General features: G+C 47.8%; 1 protein-coding gene across 1 annotated transcript in view; it reads right to left on the bottom strand.

Annotated features, from left to right (window-relative positions):
- The window catches only part of LOC144147099 (E3 ubiquitin-protein ligase MIB2-like), a 145,123-nt gene that overhangs the window by 36,868 nt on the left and 88,660 nt on the right, over positions 1–19,595 (bottom strand). The window contains exons 11-15 of the mRNA XM_077679158.1: positions 18,050–18,162; positions 17,285–17,389; positions 8,124–8,244; positions 3,512–3,603; positions 1,720–1,880 (exon numbers count right to left, since the gene is read on the bottom strand). Of these exons, the coding sequence (XP_077535284.1) occupies positions 1,720–1,880; positions 3,512–3,603; positions 8,124–8,244; positions 17,285–17,389; positions 18,050–18,162 (592 nt within the window). The remainder of the gene's footprint in view (positions 1–1,719; positions 1,881–3,511; positions 3,604–8,123; positions 8,245–17,284; positions 17,390–18,049; positions 18,163–19,595) is intronic.

Genomic DNA, 19,595 nt, shown 5'->3' with positions numbered 1-19,595 from the left:
AAGAGACAAGAGACAGGAGTAGGTCAGGGAACAAACGCGGGTTAAGGACACATTAGTAGAAATTAAGAAAAAATGGACGTGGGCAGGGCATGTAATGCGAAGGCAAGATAACCGTTGGTGATTAAGGGTAACAGAGCAGATCCCTAGAGAAGGCGAGCGCCGTAGGGGGCGGCAGAAAGTTATATGGGCAGATGAGATCCAGAAGTTTGTGTGGATCAGTTGGTCGCAGTTAGCACAGGACCGGGGTAATTGGTGATTCATGGGAGGGGCCTTTGACCTGCAGTGGGCGTAGATAGGCTAGTGATTATATATATATATATATTTTTTTTTTCTTTTTTTCTTTCCAAATTCTTTACCTGTTTCAATGACCTACCATATCCTCCCCTTTGTTTTCCGTGGTTTTCTTGACTGCCAAACCTTATTTCTGTCTTGTTTTCAACGCGCCCCTCATTTCCTATTCTGATTCGCTACATGCATAACGAGGGCCTCTGTTCTGGCAGTCTTGGTGCCATAGGGAGCTTAAGAGGGTTCAACGCTCGTCGACCACTCTCGACATGTCGTAGACACTCGAGTCACGGCCCGGGGGTTACAAAGATGGTCCCCTTCGCCCCGAGAAGTCGGAGTGGCGCTGGCTACCACCCCCAAGCACAGGAAAAAAATTACATTGACATAAATACCCCAGAAAGTGAAGAGGAAAAATAGCCCCGCCGGTAGCGTAGTGGTTATCGCACCAGACCGGTATTCTGGAGGTCGTGGGTTCGGTTCCCACCTGGCGGGCATTTTTTCTTTACTTTCGTTCTTTCCAAATTCTTTATCTGTTTCAATGACCTACCATATCCTCTCCTTTGTTTTCCGTGGTTTTCTTGACTGCCAAACCTTATTACTGTCTTATATATATATATATATATATATATATATATATATATATATATATACATATAGGTAAGTAAAGAAAGACACACGAGGAAAACACATAAAAAAATAAAAGCTTACTGACGTGTCAGGAAGAGTACTTCCTGGAGGAAGAGGAAGTCCTCTTCCTGAAACCCTGAACGCCGGTAAACTTTTATTTTTTTAATGTTTTTCAGTTTTTATCTTCTGTCTCTGTCTCTAATTACCTACTTTCTCGCGCTTTGTGCGAGTTTTTATGCTACCACTGTATATATGTATATAAAATATATATATATTTATATATATATATTTTTTTTTTCAGAAAAAGGCTCTGATGGTTGAGTAATCGCAGCGAAAACAATACTTTTTCTAACGTTTGGACCGGGTACCCGTCTTTCAAAGGCTGGTAATAAACATATAAACAAGCCAATACACAATAACTAGAGGCAATAAACATTTGGGGTTATCAGAATGGTGTCGGTTCAGATTTCACCCGCAGTGCGCACTTCTCTCATTTTTTTCATCCTTGCCGTTTCTAACTACTACTTTTACACAACAACAAAATTCTACGCCATTCCTCTTTATTTGCCGGTTTATCGTCAGTCTTCAACTCGCACAACCGTCCCTCATCATTTTCGTGAAAGAGATGTACAGTTCATATGTTGCTGTAAGGCTCTGGAAAGGGGCACGTTACATTGTTTGCAAAGGCTTCCGTATCTATGCACGCCCTATGCTAGTGCAAAAAACGGGTATGTATGTGGCACATCATATTTCACAAACATGGTAGTTTTCTTTTTTATAAAAGCAATAGCCTGCAAGCAGACTCACCCATATGCAGCGTAGTGAATGGGCTTGTCGCCATCTGCGTCCTCTTCCTCTAGGTCCGCTCCATTTGAGGCCAGAAGCTTAACAATCTCCTCGTTGCCACAGTAACAGGCCGCTTGCATTGTTGACGCTTTGACCTTTTTAGTGCCAGTGCCTATGCGGTCCTGCATTGAAACTTGCAATTAAATATTTACCCACTTCGTTTTAGGGCACAGCCTCTTGGCGGCCGTCTCTGGGCTGCGGGCGTTTTCGGCGTAACCGAGTGAACGATGGCAGGACTGGAGAGTGAAAGAAAAAGCTAACGATGAAAGAAAGCAAAGGAGGAGAGCGTCGCGAAATTGCAAGGGGAGGGCGGTTCGCCGTGGCGGCTCGAGCCACCGCTTTTCGAAGTGTGTGGTAGGGATGGGGAGGGGGCTTTATACTGTGCCCGCACCAGCTACAGCCCGCACGAGGCGCTCGACGGCGCGACATTTGGCGAAAACGTGAAGGGGACGTGCGAGTAACTATGATGTGCGTTCGCTTAAGAAGCATTTCGCGGTCCCTTCCTGCGACGCACTTCGCGCCGCCGTCCCAGAGGCTCATTATCGCTGCCGCTGAGAGACCCTACGAGTTAGAGCTGCCTCAGCGCACTGCTGCTGCGCCCAAGTATCGCATTAGGGAGTATCGTAATCGCCAGCAAATTTTTTTCCCGAAGTTTTACTGCTTCACACATAACCTAGCATACCGTCATGCACAAGATCTATAGCCATAAACACCAGGAATGAAATGCCCAGGAACATGGTTTAGGCGATACTGGACGACTATTCTGCCCATTTTGAACCAAAGCTTAATTGATTATAATAACACAACAGGCACATACACGCAATACACGATGTGTAAGTGGCTGTACTTGATATACATTAATTTCGTTTTAAGTAGACGCTCAGTAATTTGATATTTCCTTGGCCGCTGTTGGTCGCCACGCTCGGCTAGCAAGCTCTGAGTTCTACAAACTCACGCAAACGCGGGGGCTTTGGTCGGCGTACAGCGGTCGGGAAGCACCCGCCTCCAATGTTATGCAGAAGATGCGGGCCCCAACCCAAAAACTTCCGAGTCACTTTCCCTCGCATGTACTTGATAATGCAGATATTGCATATAAAAATGGCACCTGTATCGCTTCAGCCTATTACGTCACTTGCAGTATTGTGGAAGCTATGAGTCCCCGGTACGGGCGATGACTGGCATTTAATCATCTTTGTGCAACTACCGATGCCTGTCTTCACTTATGCAATCTTTACGAGTAAATTTCGTAGGGAATGTGGTGCCAACTTTGAGGGTTAGCACACAACTTCGAAGTGGCTGTGAAAAAATGTACCTCAGATATACTAAAGACTACCAATATGATTTTTACTCTAATTGTACAAATACCGATATTTTACACTGATGTCTTCCTATAACACCATATCATAACCCCACTAGATACAATCTCTCTGTCAACATCCCCCTTCATAATCACTCCAGCTTTCGTTACCCTATAGTGGCCTTAAAAATGGCATTGATGTTGCTTAGCCCTGTCCTGAACAAGCGGAGCCACGGCTTTTTAATCTGCAGTGGCAAGAACGAAGGTACGTGGGTGAGACAGGAACGCTAACCACAAATAACACAAACAGGAAAGAATGAACTAAACCGCAACATTCAAATAAATTGCTTAGCCTTTCGTGTATTCCCGGAATAGTGTTTTTTTCCTGATATATGGCCCCTGCTGTACAAACCATATTTGGGTTAAAACGACTAAAAATAGGATAACATTTCTCACCCTGTTAGATTCATCACCGAGCAATTCATGAATTAAGCGCTGCAGTCCAGTTGAAGCATCATCACCAGAGCTGTCAGAATCAGAGTCACCTTCTAGAAGAAAAATTACAGCGCCGTTTTCAATGAGAGAACCGCCGATTGCACCAATCCGTAATAGAGTCGTTTATCTGCAAACTTTCGGTTTTGTGACCTAGAACTCTCTCACAGTAGTAAAACTAGTGGCAGGAATACGAAGAACTATTTCGGTTGAAGTGAACATACAAAAAGAAAGCTAATATAATGTGACATATAAACCATAAAAGTTTAACACGAAAATATTTTGGTGTTTTTGAAATCTAGCTGGTATACAGACTTCCATGCACTCGGTTATGTCTTTAAGACTTACTACTTGAGTACGCGTTGATTTCACCTACAACATTTTAAAAAGTTTGTATTTTTCTACGAACGCACGTACTATATATTAAGTTCTATTGTGCACAGCTCCACCTGGGGTATGAATCACATCATGCTATCGGTCTAGGAGTATATCAGATGACTTCAAGATGCACTAAACTTTGGTTTTCCGTCTACGCCAGAAAGCAGACCCCTTGATTACTTAGCACGCAGTAGCACAATGCCTCAGCCACTGAACAACCGCAGTGGGGACTTCACCTAAATGTACGTAAATGTAACTTTAACGAAATGTAAGTGATTGTTTTTTATCAGAAGCGCTTGGGCGGAGTGCTCAGTTTCTTTGTTGGTGAATCCACCACGCTGTTTTCTTCCGGGGTGTCCGTTTAGTGAGGCGCTTCATCCTCGCCCTCAATACGTGAGGCATCCATCCCGCCAGTCGTATGTGAGTGCATTATTGCTTTCTCCTCGCGACGCGGAATGTCTCTCTGCGAGCTATCCGCAAACCTCACGCCGCATCGGCCGCACAACACCTAGCCCCTCTTAGCACGACGGCTGCAAGTAAGCTCTAGGTAGCCGTGAACAAAATCAAACACTTTAAACCTCCCAACCGAGCTGTTGCTTGTCATCTGAATGTAGCGAATAAAAAATAGCGCTCAGCTCAGCTCAGCTTTGTGGGCGGTTTCTCTTAGGTCACAGCACTTTCACGTAGCAGGGAGGCAAGGCTTATTTTGTAGCAGAAATCGAATTGCTAGGTTCGAAGCCTACACGATCGTCCTTCAGGCCACAGGCCACCACGATCAGCACTCCCCGTACTCTGATTGCTAAGCGAGCTGCCCGACGAAGCGAAAGCGTCTTCGTTGATACTTATTGTTTACGTGTAGCTGAAATGTATAGCAAGTTGGTTTTCTGCGGCGAACACTATATAGGGTAGAGTTCTCTGACATAGGGAGAGCGCAGGACTTCTTTATTTTGAATGATCTGTACTAAGCGTAGAACAGCTTGTATCTCGTGTACTGTTATAGTTCCAAAATTAGAGCCTTCAGATTCAGTTTACAATGCTTGTATGAGGTGGAGTGTACGCGGTAAAGCGACCACTGCCGTAGGGTACGGAAGGGTTATTTCTTTGGCTGGATACACACTTTATTAAAATGATTGACCTCATTTTTTTATATTCATCAAGGCTCTTGGCTTACCTCTCTTCAAATAACGAGTCAACTATGTTTTCATTCAGCTTACACTAAGGCTTTGCATCAAAGCTCCCGCAGGCGCATAATTTTCACTACACCGGAGGACTGGGAAATATTTTGACCCCCTGTGGGTTCTCAACTAAATCGACCAGAACTATTTTGCATGCGAACAACGTTCAAGATTTTATGGGACATTCGGACCCCGTGGCCAAGCATTAAACACGTAACCAGGTCAGGCCGATGTTACTCTTGTAGTTTCAGTCCTATTATTGCGCTCCCAAAGGTAGCGGTCCGGGAAACACTCCTCCTATCATTTTCTACCTCTACCCGCCAATGGTTCCTTCGCGGCGTGCGGAAGAAACTCCAAATGCGGCTGAAGAGGGGGAGGGTGGTTTTCACTCACGGAGCGCAGTGTAGATAGCGCGCAAACGCGCGCTATTACCCAGCGTTCCCTGCGCGCCGGCGGGCGCGACGGCGGAAGCTATCCCTCTGGCTTCGTCGACCGCTTTAGCGACGGTTTTTTTGGGCCTGTTTTGGCGCACCTTCACGGCCATTGCGCGCTTCTTTTGCACGGTTTGATTAATTTGTTCCACAGCACCTTCTGGGTAACCCGGACCCGACGGAATTAAATGGTCGTACGGCAAAGATACGCTAAGCATTGGTTTGCAGGGCTGCAGAACAAAATGTACAGAATACGTACGGGCATGTGGCCGCTAGAAAAACACTACCAATTCGGTTGTATTTTAAAAGGTATTGGAAAAGGAGGAGGGGTAACTGGTTTGGATAAATAGCGATCACAAGAGTTCCTTCAGCTTGTCCGCAATTCTCAAACTTGCTAAACTAACTAGTTTAAATCGGAAGAAACAGGAATAGCTAAGCACATATAGCAAATTGTTTCGGTGTCCCCGCTTGTGTCGTGCGGTGATGTAGTCCCGAGCTAGCACATCAGGATGGCTAGGTTCCGCTCTTTCACTTTTCCAAAGACGCTTCTCTCCGTTTTCTTTCCGAGGACCCACGCCTGGGCTACAGCCACGGCGTCCAGCCCTCTAGCCCGGACGTAGCCGACGCTGCTGCGTTCGGGGTGCCGCTCCCGCGCATTCCAGGTAACGGCTGGCCGAATCACTGGTTTCGCTCTTTGTTGAGCCACGTGTGTGAATTCAAGTGACGCCGCAAGGGCAATTGTTGTGGGTGTCGTTTAAAGCTTTGCGTTCCAACCACCTTCACAGCGTGAATTGGACCAATTTTTTTCTCCGCTTCTCCCCGCCCAGACTAGTGACGCGCATGCACGAAAACGGTCACCGCTGCTACCACTGTCTCACGGCTAAGCCGACGCGCGTGTATCATGTAGCACGCGATTTCTCTTGTGTGCTCTGTCGGACATTACGGTACTGAAAAAAGGGACGCCGAGAACACCAAGACGAACAGCAACAAGATGCCTTTTTCACCAAGTCATGGTTATGATGGAAACCCGTCTGGCCGGGATACATTTTGAAGAAATGCCAATACGCCGACCACAAGTTATTTGGAGTTTAAAAGAAATTAACGTTTCGGCTTCCATACAGAAGCCTTGGTCACAATGAAACCTTGAAAGGAAATGATCGCCTTAAGTACGTTTAACAACGCTGCGCAGGCAACTTGCGTAGATTGGCGGCAGATTACCGGCGTTCCTATTCAGCGTGTGTTCTGTCGTCTGTATGTGAAATGATTCCAGTAGCAGGTGTGATGTTGCATTCCTTTCTTTTGCAAGGACACGTGCAGCAGACCAGTTGATTGTGTGCGATGTGGTATCGCAGTGCTCGGCAAGTGCGCTTGTCCACACGTGGTTCCTGTTTACATCATTTCGATGTTGCTGCAGCATCTGAAAGCATCTCAAAGGGGTAACCCTTTGAGATGCTATGCCCAGAACTGCGTACATTTCAATCCACCGGTTTTTTACAAAAAGAATTACCAAACTGAACGTTCCGCTAGTTTAACATAATTTTGTATCCTTCGTGTAATCGTGAAGATTTCATGGGCATCTCGCGGCTAGTAAGATCACTAAGAGCGTAAACAAACGAAACTGCGACGCACGCAACGACTTCAGCGGGTTAGCTTTTACAACTCCTTCTCCTCGCTTTTTCAAAAGACTTGCGGCCTTAAAAAATATAGAAACCTTGCATATCACACAAATATATACGTATGTGGAAATATTCACCGCTACTTGACGCTCCTCACCTCTGTGACACTATGTACACAATTCTGTACATGACGGTAAAAAAAAAACTACGATTGCGTTGGGGTTATTAATCTGCCAATTCGTCTTATTTTGTGAGATACAGAGCCCAGAAGCAACAAAATTTGTAGGTAGAAAAAGCGAGCGGCGACAGAAAGGGTTAAGGTGCGGGGAAATGTCGTACACACGGGCATTTTTGTTTGTCGCCTCCATCAGAAAAGCGGCGGCCGCGGCCGGGAATGGACCCCACGTCCTCATGCTCAGATCGAAGACGGGAGAAAAATGTTTTCATTAGTAAATAGGTACAAATTAACATCATGCTGGCTCAAATGGTAGTAATATTTTGCCAAACGATGAGGAAACTGTTGCAAAGTTTCAAACGTTCCTTTATCTTTAGTGAACTAACTAAATACACAGAACGTGAAAACAGCGCTAGTGGAGCGATCTGTCGTACGTATGAGCGTACCAGTCCCATAACTGAAATTATTCTTGTGTGAGTGACCTAGGCACTTATGTAGAGTTACAATACCCTTATTTTCAAACAAATAAAGCACTACATTTTAAGATAGTGCTATAGGTGGAAATGTTTGGAACACTGGAACATTTTCAGGACTCGAATATTTTGTTCCACAGTAAGACGGGAGGGCCCCGAGCCCGCATGGCATGGCGGCATGGTGATGGTGCAATGCCTGTGCACCAGCGCCAACATTCACGCTGTGAGTTCAACAATCCTTCAGCCTGGTTACTAATTCGATATGAACGTTGGAAAACGTATCCTCCTGAATGGCACAGCCTCAAAGTTTTATTATGAGCGTTTTCACCTGAGCTGTCCACAGGTTCTGCACATCGAGGGTTGAAACACCATTCTGCTCCACCCCTGAACCGGATCTTCAAGTCGCCGTCTGAGTCCACACTTACAAGAGTCCCGACTTTGCCAAGGCACTGCGAGAGACAATGGGCAGCATTCCACATTCAACGGTTACTCTCCGAACGTAAACCCAGTGTCAGTGTTTTGATACTCCAGACCAGTGCATTAAAACGTAAATCTACCAGTTGCTGCTGCATGAATTCTTCTCATATTAAACACAGCCAATCGACATCAGCTGGAAGATACAAATCCCAAATTTTATTGTGATACTTGCGATAAGAAAGCATAGCACTGCAACACACCAAAGCTCAGTCAATATTTCTCTCCTTTCTTCGGAGAACACGCACACACTTCACGCTCACACAGGCTCTTTCACACTGCCGGCTCACCAGTTCCAATGGCTAACACCTTGTTGCACTAACAAACTAACCACTGATACACAACCTTTGGTCGTGCTACTTGCACAAACTGCCCACGTTCATGTGCACTTACATTTGCTATAGATGCACTCACATGCGTTTCTTCACTCCGTAGCTACTCTTTCCTTCGGGGAGGACTGTGTTTCAGTGCAGCATGCAATGCACACAGTGAGAAAATTCAGATTTTTAACACAACTGCTTAGTCTATAACACCACCTTACTTCTCAGAAAAACATAAACGTGAACTCCTGGACGTGTGAGTTTTCTTAAAACGTACACTAACGGGTGCATCTCGGTAAAGGGACTTTTTTTTTACTTTTTCAAAGACATAAACGCCCTCAGAACGCAGCCAACCAACACATCCAGTACTTAGATTAGGGGTTTGCAAAATACCTGAGTCAAACATTACTGTTCCATGCCCATCAGATAACTTTACAACTTTCTCAAAAGATTTTTTTCCAGTCTTGCGCCCTTCGACTGCAGGAATTGCGCCATTACAGCGGTGTAGCGGCTGCTGGCCGGCATTCCTTCAGTTGCAGCGATGAGTGCATTCAAGAGCCACTTTAAGAGGAAAGCTACAAAAACAAAGCAGAAAAGGAAGGTGTACCTCCTAGGACAAGGAAATCGCACAGTGCCCCTCCGTGCAGACAAGAACTATAGCTCCCGCAGCGATTCCAGACCAGAGAACCTTGGTTCCCTAAAGATATGAAGTCCTCTCCCTTAGACATCAGTACCCCTTTATTTTTATGTAATAATTACCTTATTTTCTCGCGCTCTGTGTGAGTTTTTTTTCATGCGCTACATATATATATATAAGGTAAGTAGAGACAGAGACAAACGAAAAAGACGTTAAAAATAACAATAAACGTTTACTGACGTTTCAGGAACAGGACTTCCTTTCTTCGTACTCTGAAGAAAAGAAGTCCTCTTCCTGAAATGTCAGTAAACTTTTATTCTTATTTTTAATGTCTTTCGGTTGTCTCTGTCGCTACTTACCTTATTTTTTCGCGCTCTGTGTGATATGTAGCGAATCAGAATAGGAAGTGAGGGGCGCGTTGAAAATAACACAGAAATAAGACTTGGCAGTCAAGAAAACATCGGAAAGCAAAGGGGAGGATGTGGCAGGTCATTGAAACAGATAAAGAATTTGGAAAGAAAGAAAGAAAGTGGAGAAAAAATGGCCCCCAGGGGGGATCCGAACCCACGACCTCCAGAATACCGGTCTGGTATCGCACCAGACCGGTACCAGACCGGTATTCTGGAGGTCGTGGGTTCGGATCACACCTGGCGGCCATTTTTTCTCCACTTCCTTTCTTTCTTTCTTTCTTTCCAAATTCTTTATATGTTTCGGTGACCTACCACATCCTCTCCTTTGCTTTCCGAGGTTTTCTTGACTGCCAACTCTTATTTCTGTATATATATATATATATATATATATATATCCGGGTGCCTTAAAGACTACGATGGTAACACCTTTACATGATGCTGAACAAAATTTCTGGGAATGTTCTCGGAAGTTTGTTTGCAGAGCTGATGAGAGCGGTCCAGCTGAAACACACAGCGTGTACTGTTTATATAGTGCATAAAAAACAGGAAGAAACACTCGACGCATGGTCAATTTACACTGCCTTGCGACGATACTGGAAGTTATTTTGTTGGTGTATGTTACTTTTTTTCTGGGTCTGTCTTGCCTTTTGTGCCATCTCGCTTGAGCTTCCTGAACGTTCACGGCAGAATTCGCTTTGTTTCGCGGTTGTTGAGCCACGATTACTGCCGGACAAAGATGGAGATTTTCTTCTGCGGGACAAAGCTGGAGATTTTCTTGTCGCACAGATGAATCGGCACGCAGTCCCCATTGTCTTTCGCGAGCAAGCACCCGTTTTCCCCATGGCTCATGTTGACTGCTCAGCCCCCATGGCCGAAAAGACCGGCTATTTGTTCGGACGGTCCATTCCGAGAGGTTCTGGCGCCCTTTCTTGGCAAGTTTTAGTGTCAAACTCGGTGCGTGACTCCCAACGACACTGGGTGGACAGCAACCTGTACCCCTAAATGTAAGCCCCCGCTGGAGTCGAGAGAGTGTTGCCGCCGTGGTACTTTATTTGGTACGTCACTGCACGCGTTTGCCGAATTTGTGGGTAAGCTTACCGCCTACGCAGCCCGGCTGATTTTTTCTCGAAGTTCATTTCTTTAACAGACAACTTCACTGTAATTCGTCCGTATAAAAGCACTTTGATGTAGTATAATTGCAATGGTATTATTATACCAAATTTCTCTCTCCCTCTCTGTCTATTACATACATTATATATATATATAAAAAAAATAAGGGTTGGTAGTCACGAAAACATCGGAGAGCAAAGGGGAGAATGTGGTAGGTCATTGAAACAGACGACAAATTTGAAAAGACAGAAACAAAGTGGAGCGTAAGAGAGTTCAATGCTGGTCGACCACTCTTGACATGTACTAGACACTGAGTCACGTCCCAGGGGTTAAATAGAAGGTCCCCTTCACTGCGAGTAGTCCGACTGGCGCTGGCTACAACCCCCAAGCAGAGGGAAAAAAAATACCTTAGCATAAATACCCAAGAAAGTGGCGGGGAAACAACCCCGCCGGTAGCGTAGTGGTCATCGCACCGGACGCGTGTTATGGAGGTCGTGGGTTCGGATCCTACCCGCAGGCATTTTTTCTCCACTTTCTTTCTGTTTTTCCAAATTATTCATCTGTTTCATGCACGTACCACACTCTCCCCTTTGCTTTTCGAGGTTTTCTTGACCGCCAACCCTTATTTCTGTCTTAATTCAAGGAACCCCTCATTTTCCGTCTGATTCGCTAGTTGTATAATATTGTCACGTGGATAGTTATCAAGCAGCGATCCCCTGCTAGCGGTATGCGTGATCGACTTGCAGTGTTAGTGTAAAATCCCCAGCGGGTGTGACGTTCCCTCTCCTTGCCAGCCAGGTGTTCGAAGACGACGACGCAAGTGTGTGGGTCCACCGTTCACGGGCAGAACGATTCAGCCTTCTTCGCTGAGACTCGCCGTGCTGCCTCTACTCTTCGGTGTAGCGCTACGCCTAATAAATAGGTACATCTCCATCCTGCTGTCTACACCTCCGTCTACTAAAACGCAACACTGGTGGAGGAGCCGGGTTTTCGGATGCCTGGATCCCTGTCCGGCGCCAGCCCAGAAAGGCCGTGTCTCATCAACACGCCGGTCCATCGGAGCAGTCGGCGCAAGCTCGGTCTCTCGCCTGAATTACCGGGCCTTTCCGACGTCCGCACCCGTAAGGCCCCGCAAGCTCCCATTATAGCCGCACCACAGGTGGTAATTCACCAGCCTCGCGAACCCAATAAATTCCACGGGGATGCCTTCGAGGACGTTGAAGACTGGGTTGCTCACTTCGAGCGTGTTGCCACTTTTAATCAGTGGGACGATGCGCACAAACTGCGGCAGGTGTACTACTCGTTGGAAGACGGCGCTCGCATTTGGTACGAGAACCATGAGGCTACATTCACGACGTGGACCGACTTCCGCCAGGAGCTTCAGGAAGCCTTTTCCGACCCGGATCGTCCTGAGCACGCGCTGCGGTTGCTGGAGTCGAGAATCCAGAAACCCAACGAAAGTGTCACCATGTTTGCCGAGGACATGGCACGCCTTTTTCGCCGCGCTGATCCTGCCATGTCGGACGCGAAGAAACTTCGCTACCTTATGCACGGCGTCAAGGAGCAGCTTTTTGCCGGCCTTGTCCGAAACCCGCCACGCACTGTGCAAGAGTTCATCAGGGAGGCCACGGCTATCGAGCGGGCTGTGCAGGAGCGAAGTCGCCAGTATTCTCGGAGGTCCGCCAACGCTCCCGTGACCACTGCTAGCCTGACGACCGACGACAGCTCTTTGCGGGAACTGATCAAGTCGATCTTGCGCGAAGAGCTAGGCAAGCTTGGAATTTCGACTCCACAGCCGACGCCCTCCGTGGCCAGGATTGTGCGTGAGGAGCTGCGCCAAGCATTCTCGCCTCCCGACCCGCCCGTGCAAGAGAGCCCCGCAAGCTACGCAGCAGCCATGCGTCAGCAGCCACCAAACGTGTCGACTGTCCCTTTCCGTCAGCCACCCCCGCCTGTGCAGTCGTGGCCCACTTCGCAGGCGAAATTCCCACCCACCCGGGTTCGCAAAACGGATTTGTGGCGCACAGCTGACTGGCAACCCCTGTGCTATCACTGCGGTGAGTCTGGCCACGTCTACAGACGATGCCCCTACCGCGGGATCGGACTACGTGACTTCTCTCCGGCTGCTCCCCCTCCCCGTCTTGGCCAGCGGCCGACCGAAATCGCCGACTACCTCTCCGCACGCAACACCACGCCACCTACTCGTCGATCCCGCTCACCTTCTCCGGCACCGCACCTCCCGCCGACCCGTCGCGCCCCTCGAGACGACCCTGACGTCCGGTTTTCCAGCCCCCGGCGGGGAAACTAGACGAAGCGACCTCGGGAGGCAAGGTTGCTGATTGCAGAAGCTCGGAAGACCTCCCACCGCCACGGACGTCAACCAATGGTTTTGCCGCGACCACTCGACGAGAACAAAGCGCCCATAGAGTTTTGCCGCTGTGTAAGCACACGACGACGACGACCCTTAATGCCGACGAAGGCGCTAGTGCTGAGCTCAGCGTTACCATCGACGGGCATGAGGTGACCGCTTTGCTGGACACCGGGGCAGACTATTCTATCGTGAGCCAGCAATTTGCCGAGCGGTTGCGCAAGGTAAAGACTCCGTGGGACGGGCCTCAGTTTCGGTCCGCCGGAGGCCACCTGATGACACCAGTCGGCAAATGCACGGCCAGGATTCGTCTAGGAGGCACTGACTTTGTTGGCACCTTTGTCATTCTACCTCGGTGCTGCAAAGACGTAATCTTCGGCATGGATTTCTTGCGGGAATACGACGCCGTTATAGACATAGGCGAGGGCAGGGTGAGCCTATCGACGCACCTGCCTCCATTACAGCCTACCGAGAACCGACGTCTACCGCTGCGTATCGCCGCTGACGACGTAAGTGTGCCGCCACGATCCTGCGCGTTTGTCGTAGTAGAGTGCGACGATCCTTGCACTGCCGATGGCGTTGCCGAGCTGCACACATCGCTCTTCCTCGACCACGGCTTTGCCATCGCGAGAGGCCTGCTGCACCTGTCCTGTGGCCGCGGAAACCTCCTGCTCACCAATTTCGCCAATGAACGCCAGCACATCGTGAAAGGAACTACTGTAGCCTTCTTCGAAGCTGTTGACGACACAGAGGGCTGTTTTGTGCTTCAAACTAGTGCCACCGCAACAGCCAGCAGTAAACTCGCGATAGACGTCAGCACCAACCTGTCATCAGAAAAACGCCGAGCGCTCCTCGACCTACTGAAAAAGTATGCGGACTGTTTTTCCTCCACGTCAGGTGTCCGTCAGACGCATCTGACAAAGCACAGAATAATTACCGGAGAAACGACGAGGCCCATCCGTCAGAACCCGTACCGTGTGGCCCCTAAGGAGCGCGATGCAATACGGCGGCAAGTACAGCAAATGCTGGAAGACGACGTCATCGCACCGTCGAATAGTCCTTGGGCGTCGCCCGTAGTGTTAGTGAAACAGAAAGATGGGACATTGCGGTTTTGTGTGGACTACCGCAAACTCAACGAGGTCACCAAAAAAGATGTCTACCCGTTGCCTCGCATTGACGACTCCCTCGACAGACTACGACACGCCCGCTATTTTTCGTCTATGGACTTAAAAAGCGGGTATTGGCAGATCGAGGTCGATGAACGAGACCGCGAGAAAACCGCTTTCGTGACGCCTGATGGGCTGTACGAATTTAAAGTGTTGCCGTTCGGGTTGTGTTCCGCTCCAGCCACTTTTCAAAGACTGATGGACACCGTGCTGTCGGGCCTAAAGTGGCAAACTTGCTTGGTGTATCTGGATGACGTGATCGTGTTTTCCACCACGTTTGAAGAACACCTCGAACGCCTCACGTCCGTCCTCGAGGCAATGCGATCCGCCGGACTTACGCTAAAGCCTGAGGAGTGTCATTTTAGGTACGACGAACTCCTGTTCCTCGGCCATGTAGTTAGCAGTGCCGGAGTTCTACCTGATCCTACTAAGACAGAAGCGGTATCCCAGTTCCCCGTGCCAACCAACAAGAAAGCCGTGAGACGCTTTTTGGGGCTATGCTCCTATTACCGAATATTTATACAGAACTTCGCCCGCATTGCAGCTCCGCTGACCAACCTTACACGGGATGATGTCGCGTTCCTTTGGAATGACGAGCAACAGAGGGTGTTCGACGAGCTGCGCCAGCGGTTGCAAACACCTCCTGTCTTGGCCCATTTCGACGAAAACGCCATCACCGTGCTCCATACCGACGCCAGTAACGTTGGACTCGGAGCGGTTCTTCTGCAATGGCAAGACGGCGCCGAAAAGGTGATAGCGTACGCCAGTCGAACGTTGTCCTCTTCGGAAGCCAACTACTCGGCCACAGAAAAAGAGTGCCTCGCCGTCGTTTGGGCAGTACTTAAATTTCGACCCTACCTGTATGGCCGTCCATTTACAGTGGTCAGTGACCATCACTCACTCTGCTGGTTGATGAGCCTAAAAGACCCGTCTGGTCGATTAGCTCGGTGGAGCCTTCGGCTTCAAGAATTCGACGTCAAAGTCATTTACAAGTCCGGCCAAGAGCATGCCGACGCCGATTGCCTTTCGCGAGCACCAGCTTGTCCTGCGTCGGCGAATGACTGTACCGATGATGACGCTTTTCTTGGAGTGCTGGACACATCCTCCATGTCAGAGCAGCAACGGGGGGACCCCGAGCTACGGCCGCTGATTGATTTCTTGGAGGGACGTTCATCCACTGTGCCGCGGGTGTTTTCAAGAGCGCTGTCATCCTTCAGTCTACGCGGTGGTGTCCTGTATAAAGCGAATTTTTCTCCGCGTGGCCGAAGCTACCTGCTTGTTGTACCTGCAGTACTTCGTAACGAGGTTCTGCAGGCTTGCCACGATGAGCCGACGGCGGGTCACCTCGGCTTCACCCGTACCCTGACAAGGATCCAGCAGTCATACTACTGGCCAAAACTTTCTGCAGCCGTGCGGCATTACGTGCGCACGTGCCGTGAATGTCAACGACGGAAAGCGCCACCACTCCGGAAAGCGGGCCTCCTGCACCCTGTCCAAATCCCCGAGAAGCTGTTTGAACAGGTCGGGATGGACCTGTTGGGACCATTTCCGACGTCGTCCGCGGGAAACTAGTGGATTGTAGTCGCTACCGACTACCTCACTCGGTATGCCGAAACAAAAGCCCTCCAAAGAGGAACTGCATTCGAGGTTGCCAAGTTTTTCATTGACAACATTGTTCTCCGGCATGGTGCCCCGGCCATTGTTATTACGGACAGAGGCAAAGCGTTTACTGCTGGGCTTGTCGACGCAGTGATGCAACTCAGCGGTACTGCACATCGGACCTCAACAGCGTACCACCCGCAGACAAACGGTTTGACTGAACGGCTCAACAAAACAATAGCGGATATGCTGAGTATGTACACCGACGCCGAGCACAAGACCTGGGACGCCGTATTGCCATACGTGACATTCGCTTACAATACGGCTCAACAAGGCACGACCAGGATGACGCCGTTCTTCCTCCTTTACGGCCGTCCCGTGACCACTATGTTGGACGCAATGCTGCCTCACGACACCAGCAACGATAACATGCAGCTAAATGAGTTTACGGAACGAGCGGAAGAGGCGCGTCAACTGGCGCGCTTACGAACAAGGCAGCAACAGCGCTACGACACGCACCGTTACAACCTCCGTCACAGGACTGTCGTTTTCAAACCCGGCGAACGAGTCTGGGTATGGGCTCCTGTTCGACGTCGAGGACTCTCTGAAAAGCTCCTCAAACGCTACTTCGGTCCCTATAGAGTTTTGCGCCAACTTAGCGATGTCACCTATGAGGTTGTGGACGACGGAATCGTTTCTCGACGCCGGCGTAACCGCCGCCCTGACGTCGTTCATGTCGTGCGTATGAAGCCCTACCTGACACGTTGAGGGACAATGCCTCGAGCGCATTTTTTTCCAGAGTTTTGCACGCATCGGGACGATGCTCTCTCGACGAGGGGGAAAATGTCACGTGGATAGTTATCAAGCAGCGATCCCCTGCTTGCGGTATGCGTGATCGACGTGCAGTGTTAGTGTACAATCCCCAGCGAGTGTGACGTTCCCTCTCCTTGCCAGCCAGGTGTTCGAAGACAACGACGCAAGTGTGTGGGTTCACCGCTCACGGGCAGAACGATTCAGCCTTCTTCGCGGAGACTCGCCGTGCTGCCTCTACTCTTCGGTGTAGCGCTACGCCTAATAAATAGGTACATCTCCATCCTGCTGTCTACACCCTCCGTCTACTAAGACGCAACAATATATATATATATATATATATATATATATATATATATATATATATATATACACGCGTAGTCGAGTCAAATCTCCCGTCATGACAACCGTGATTACTCTGGTTGAATTGCTGAATTGCGTCTTACGAGAGCCACAAATGGCCAGTGGTTATGGCCGCCTTTGGGCCACACATAAACATCCAGGCAATCAAGACATGAGAATCGCAAGTATTTTTCCTCTGCTTCTAGTATTAGTCAACATGAAATGAGGTGAACACAGGGATGGGTACGCTTACCGCATCCATGGAACTGCAATAGCCACCATGGTTAACTTGCAAAAGCTTGACCTGGTGGATGTTGCTGGATATCTTCAACTTTTGTCCAGGTGTGTACCTAGACGCCTGCGAACGAAAACTTTTTCCTTAATATCATAAGAAAAAAAACTGAAAAGATGCGATTGTGAATTCGGTTCTAATCATGCAAAGCACCATTTTCTCAGAAAAGCCAGAGAAGCAGCCGCATATTAACTTCAATTCAGCAAAATATAACGTTTTAGTGTTACTTTCTGCACCATTGTTACAAGGAGCCGAAAGGACAGCGTTTCGCGGTCGGTGATGCCTAAAGTATACACGCAGCGCAACAGGAAAGCAATCGTGTTACGGGGAAATATTAGGTCCAACTTACACTACTATGCATGAGGAGTTTACCTACTGCACCAGCAGTGTACACTCCTCTGGTGAACGCATACATCAGCAGCCATTCAAAACGAGTCCACAGTACTAAGCTTCTATAAAGCAAAAAAAAAAACGGTGGTTGCAGCAGCAAAAATTAAGATCAGCTGGCCAGCTACATTTCAAATCTGGGCAAGCGCTTCATAATTGAAAAAAGAAGGAATTGTTTATTGTCTTGAATTCTTAGTAACAATACCTAAGCTCTGCACTCTGTAAAACGTTTCATTCCCCACACCCAAGGACGATCATCCAAAGTTTGCATCCCATTCACGTAACCTTAGCGCCAGGATATTGTTTAACACGAGCCCGTATTATTTATGTCGGACATACTGTTCTCCTTGTGGCACCGGCTTCTTCAATTGTAGTACGAAGCATCCGAAGAAACTGGCCTGCAAGATCGTCACCCATGCCTCTGCTTCCTGCTAGCATTGACAACCTTGCAGCTGAAAAAAAAATGTTATGGAGACAAAATGGTGAGCACTCACCACGGGGCATTGAAGAAACGAACGAGAAATTCCGTCATACAACTGCAGTCTCCCATTAACTATGAAACTACCGAAGCATTTTCGACTGATTTTGCTACAGAATAAAAATTATTTTCCTTCTGTATATACACAAGTACGTACAAATATTTCTACATAGATGCGTATATTATATATATATATATATATATATATATATATATATATATAGAAAATAAGGGTTGGCAGTCAAGAAAACCTCAGAAAGCAAAGGGGAGGTTGTGGTGGGTCATAGAAAGAGATGAAGAATTTTTTGAGTCGAAAAGAAAGTGGAGAAAAAATGCCCGCCGGGTGGGATCCGAACCCACGACCTCCAGAATACCGGTCTGGTGCGATTTCTTTTCGACTCAAAAAATTCTTCATCTCTTTCTATGACCCACCACAACCTCCCCTTTGCTTTCCGAGGTTTTCTTGACTGCCAACCCTTATTTTCTGTCTTATTTCACGGAGCCCCTCATTTCCCATTTTCTGATTCGCTACATGCTTAGCGAGGGCCTCTGTTCTGGCAGTCTTGGTGCCAAAGGGACCTTAAGAGGGTTCAACGCTAGTCGACCACTCTCGACATGTCGTAGACACTCGAGTCACGGCCCGGGGGTTAAAAAGAAGGTCCCCATCACCCCGAGTAGTCCGAGTGGCGCTGGCTACCACCCCCAAGTGCAGGAAACAAAAATACCTTAACATAAATACCCGAGAAAGTGCTGGGGAAACAGCCCCGCCGGTAGCGTAGCGGTTATCGCACCAGAACGGTATTCTGGAGGTCGTGGGTTCGGATCCCACCCGGCGGGCATTTTTTCACCACTTTCTTTTCGACTCAAAAAATTCTTCATCTCTTTCTATGACCCACCACAACCTCCCCTTTGCTTTCCGAGGTTTTCTTGACTGCCAACCCTTATTTTCTCTCTTATTTCACGGAGCCCCTCATTTCCCATTTTCTGATTCGCTATATATATATATATATATATATATATATATATATATATATATATATATATATATATATATATATATATATATATATATATATATATATATATATATATATATATATATATATATATACCCCTGAAGAAAGCAAGTTCTCTTTGCTGAAACGTAGGCCACAATCGTGCTTTTACCTTGTTCGAAGTTTTTCTTCTTCTCTTGTGTTCTCTACCATCTTCAAAGTTCTACTACTCCCTATATATATATATATATATATATATATATATATATATATATATATATATACATATATACACAAACACAAGCTGGACTAGTGACAGTGTCTAGTTGAAAATAGCTAACAGCACTTCAAAAAGTGGCTCCTTGAACAGCTATATTGATATACTAGTTAAACTATTTCTTCAAATAATAAA

This window comes from Haemaphysalis longicornis, unplaced genomic scaffold, assembly GCF_048455015.1.
Source record: "Haemaphysalis longicornis isolate Haplotype H1 unplaced genomic scaffold, Haemaphysalis longicornis Haplotype H1 scaffold_7, whole genome shotgun sequence".
NCBI lineage: Eukaryota > Metazoa > Arthropoda > Arachnida > Ixodida > Ixodidae > Haemaphysalis > Haemaphysalis longicornis.
The sequence above is the reverse complement of the archived record's forward strand: the minus strand, read 5'-3'. Positions and strand labels throughout refer to the sequence as shown.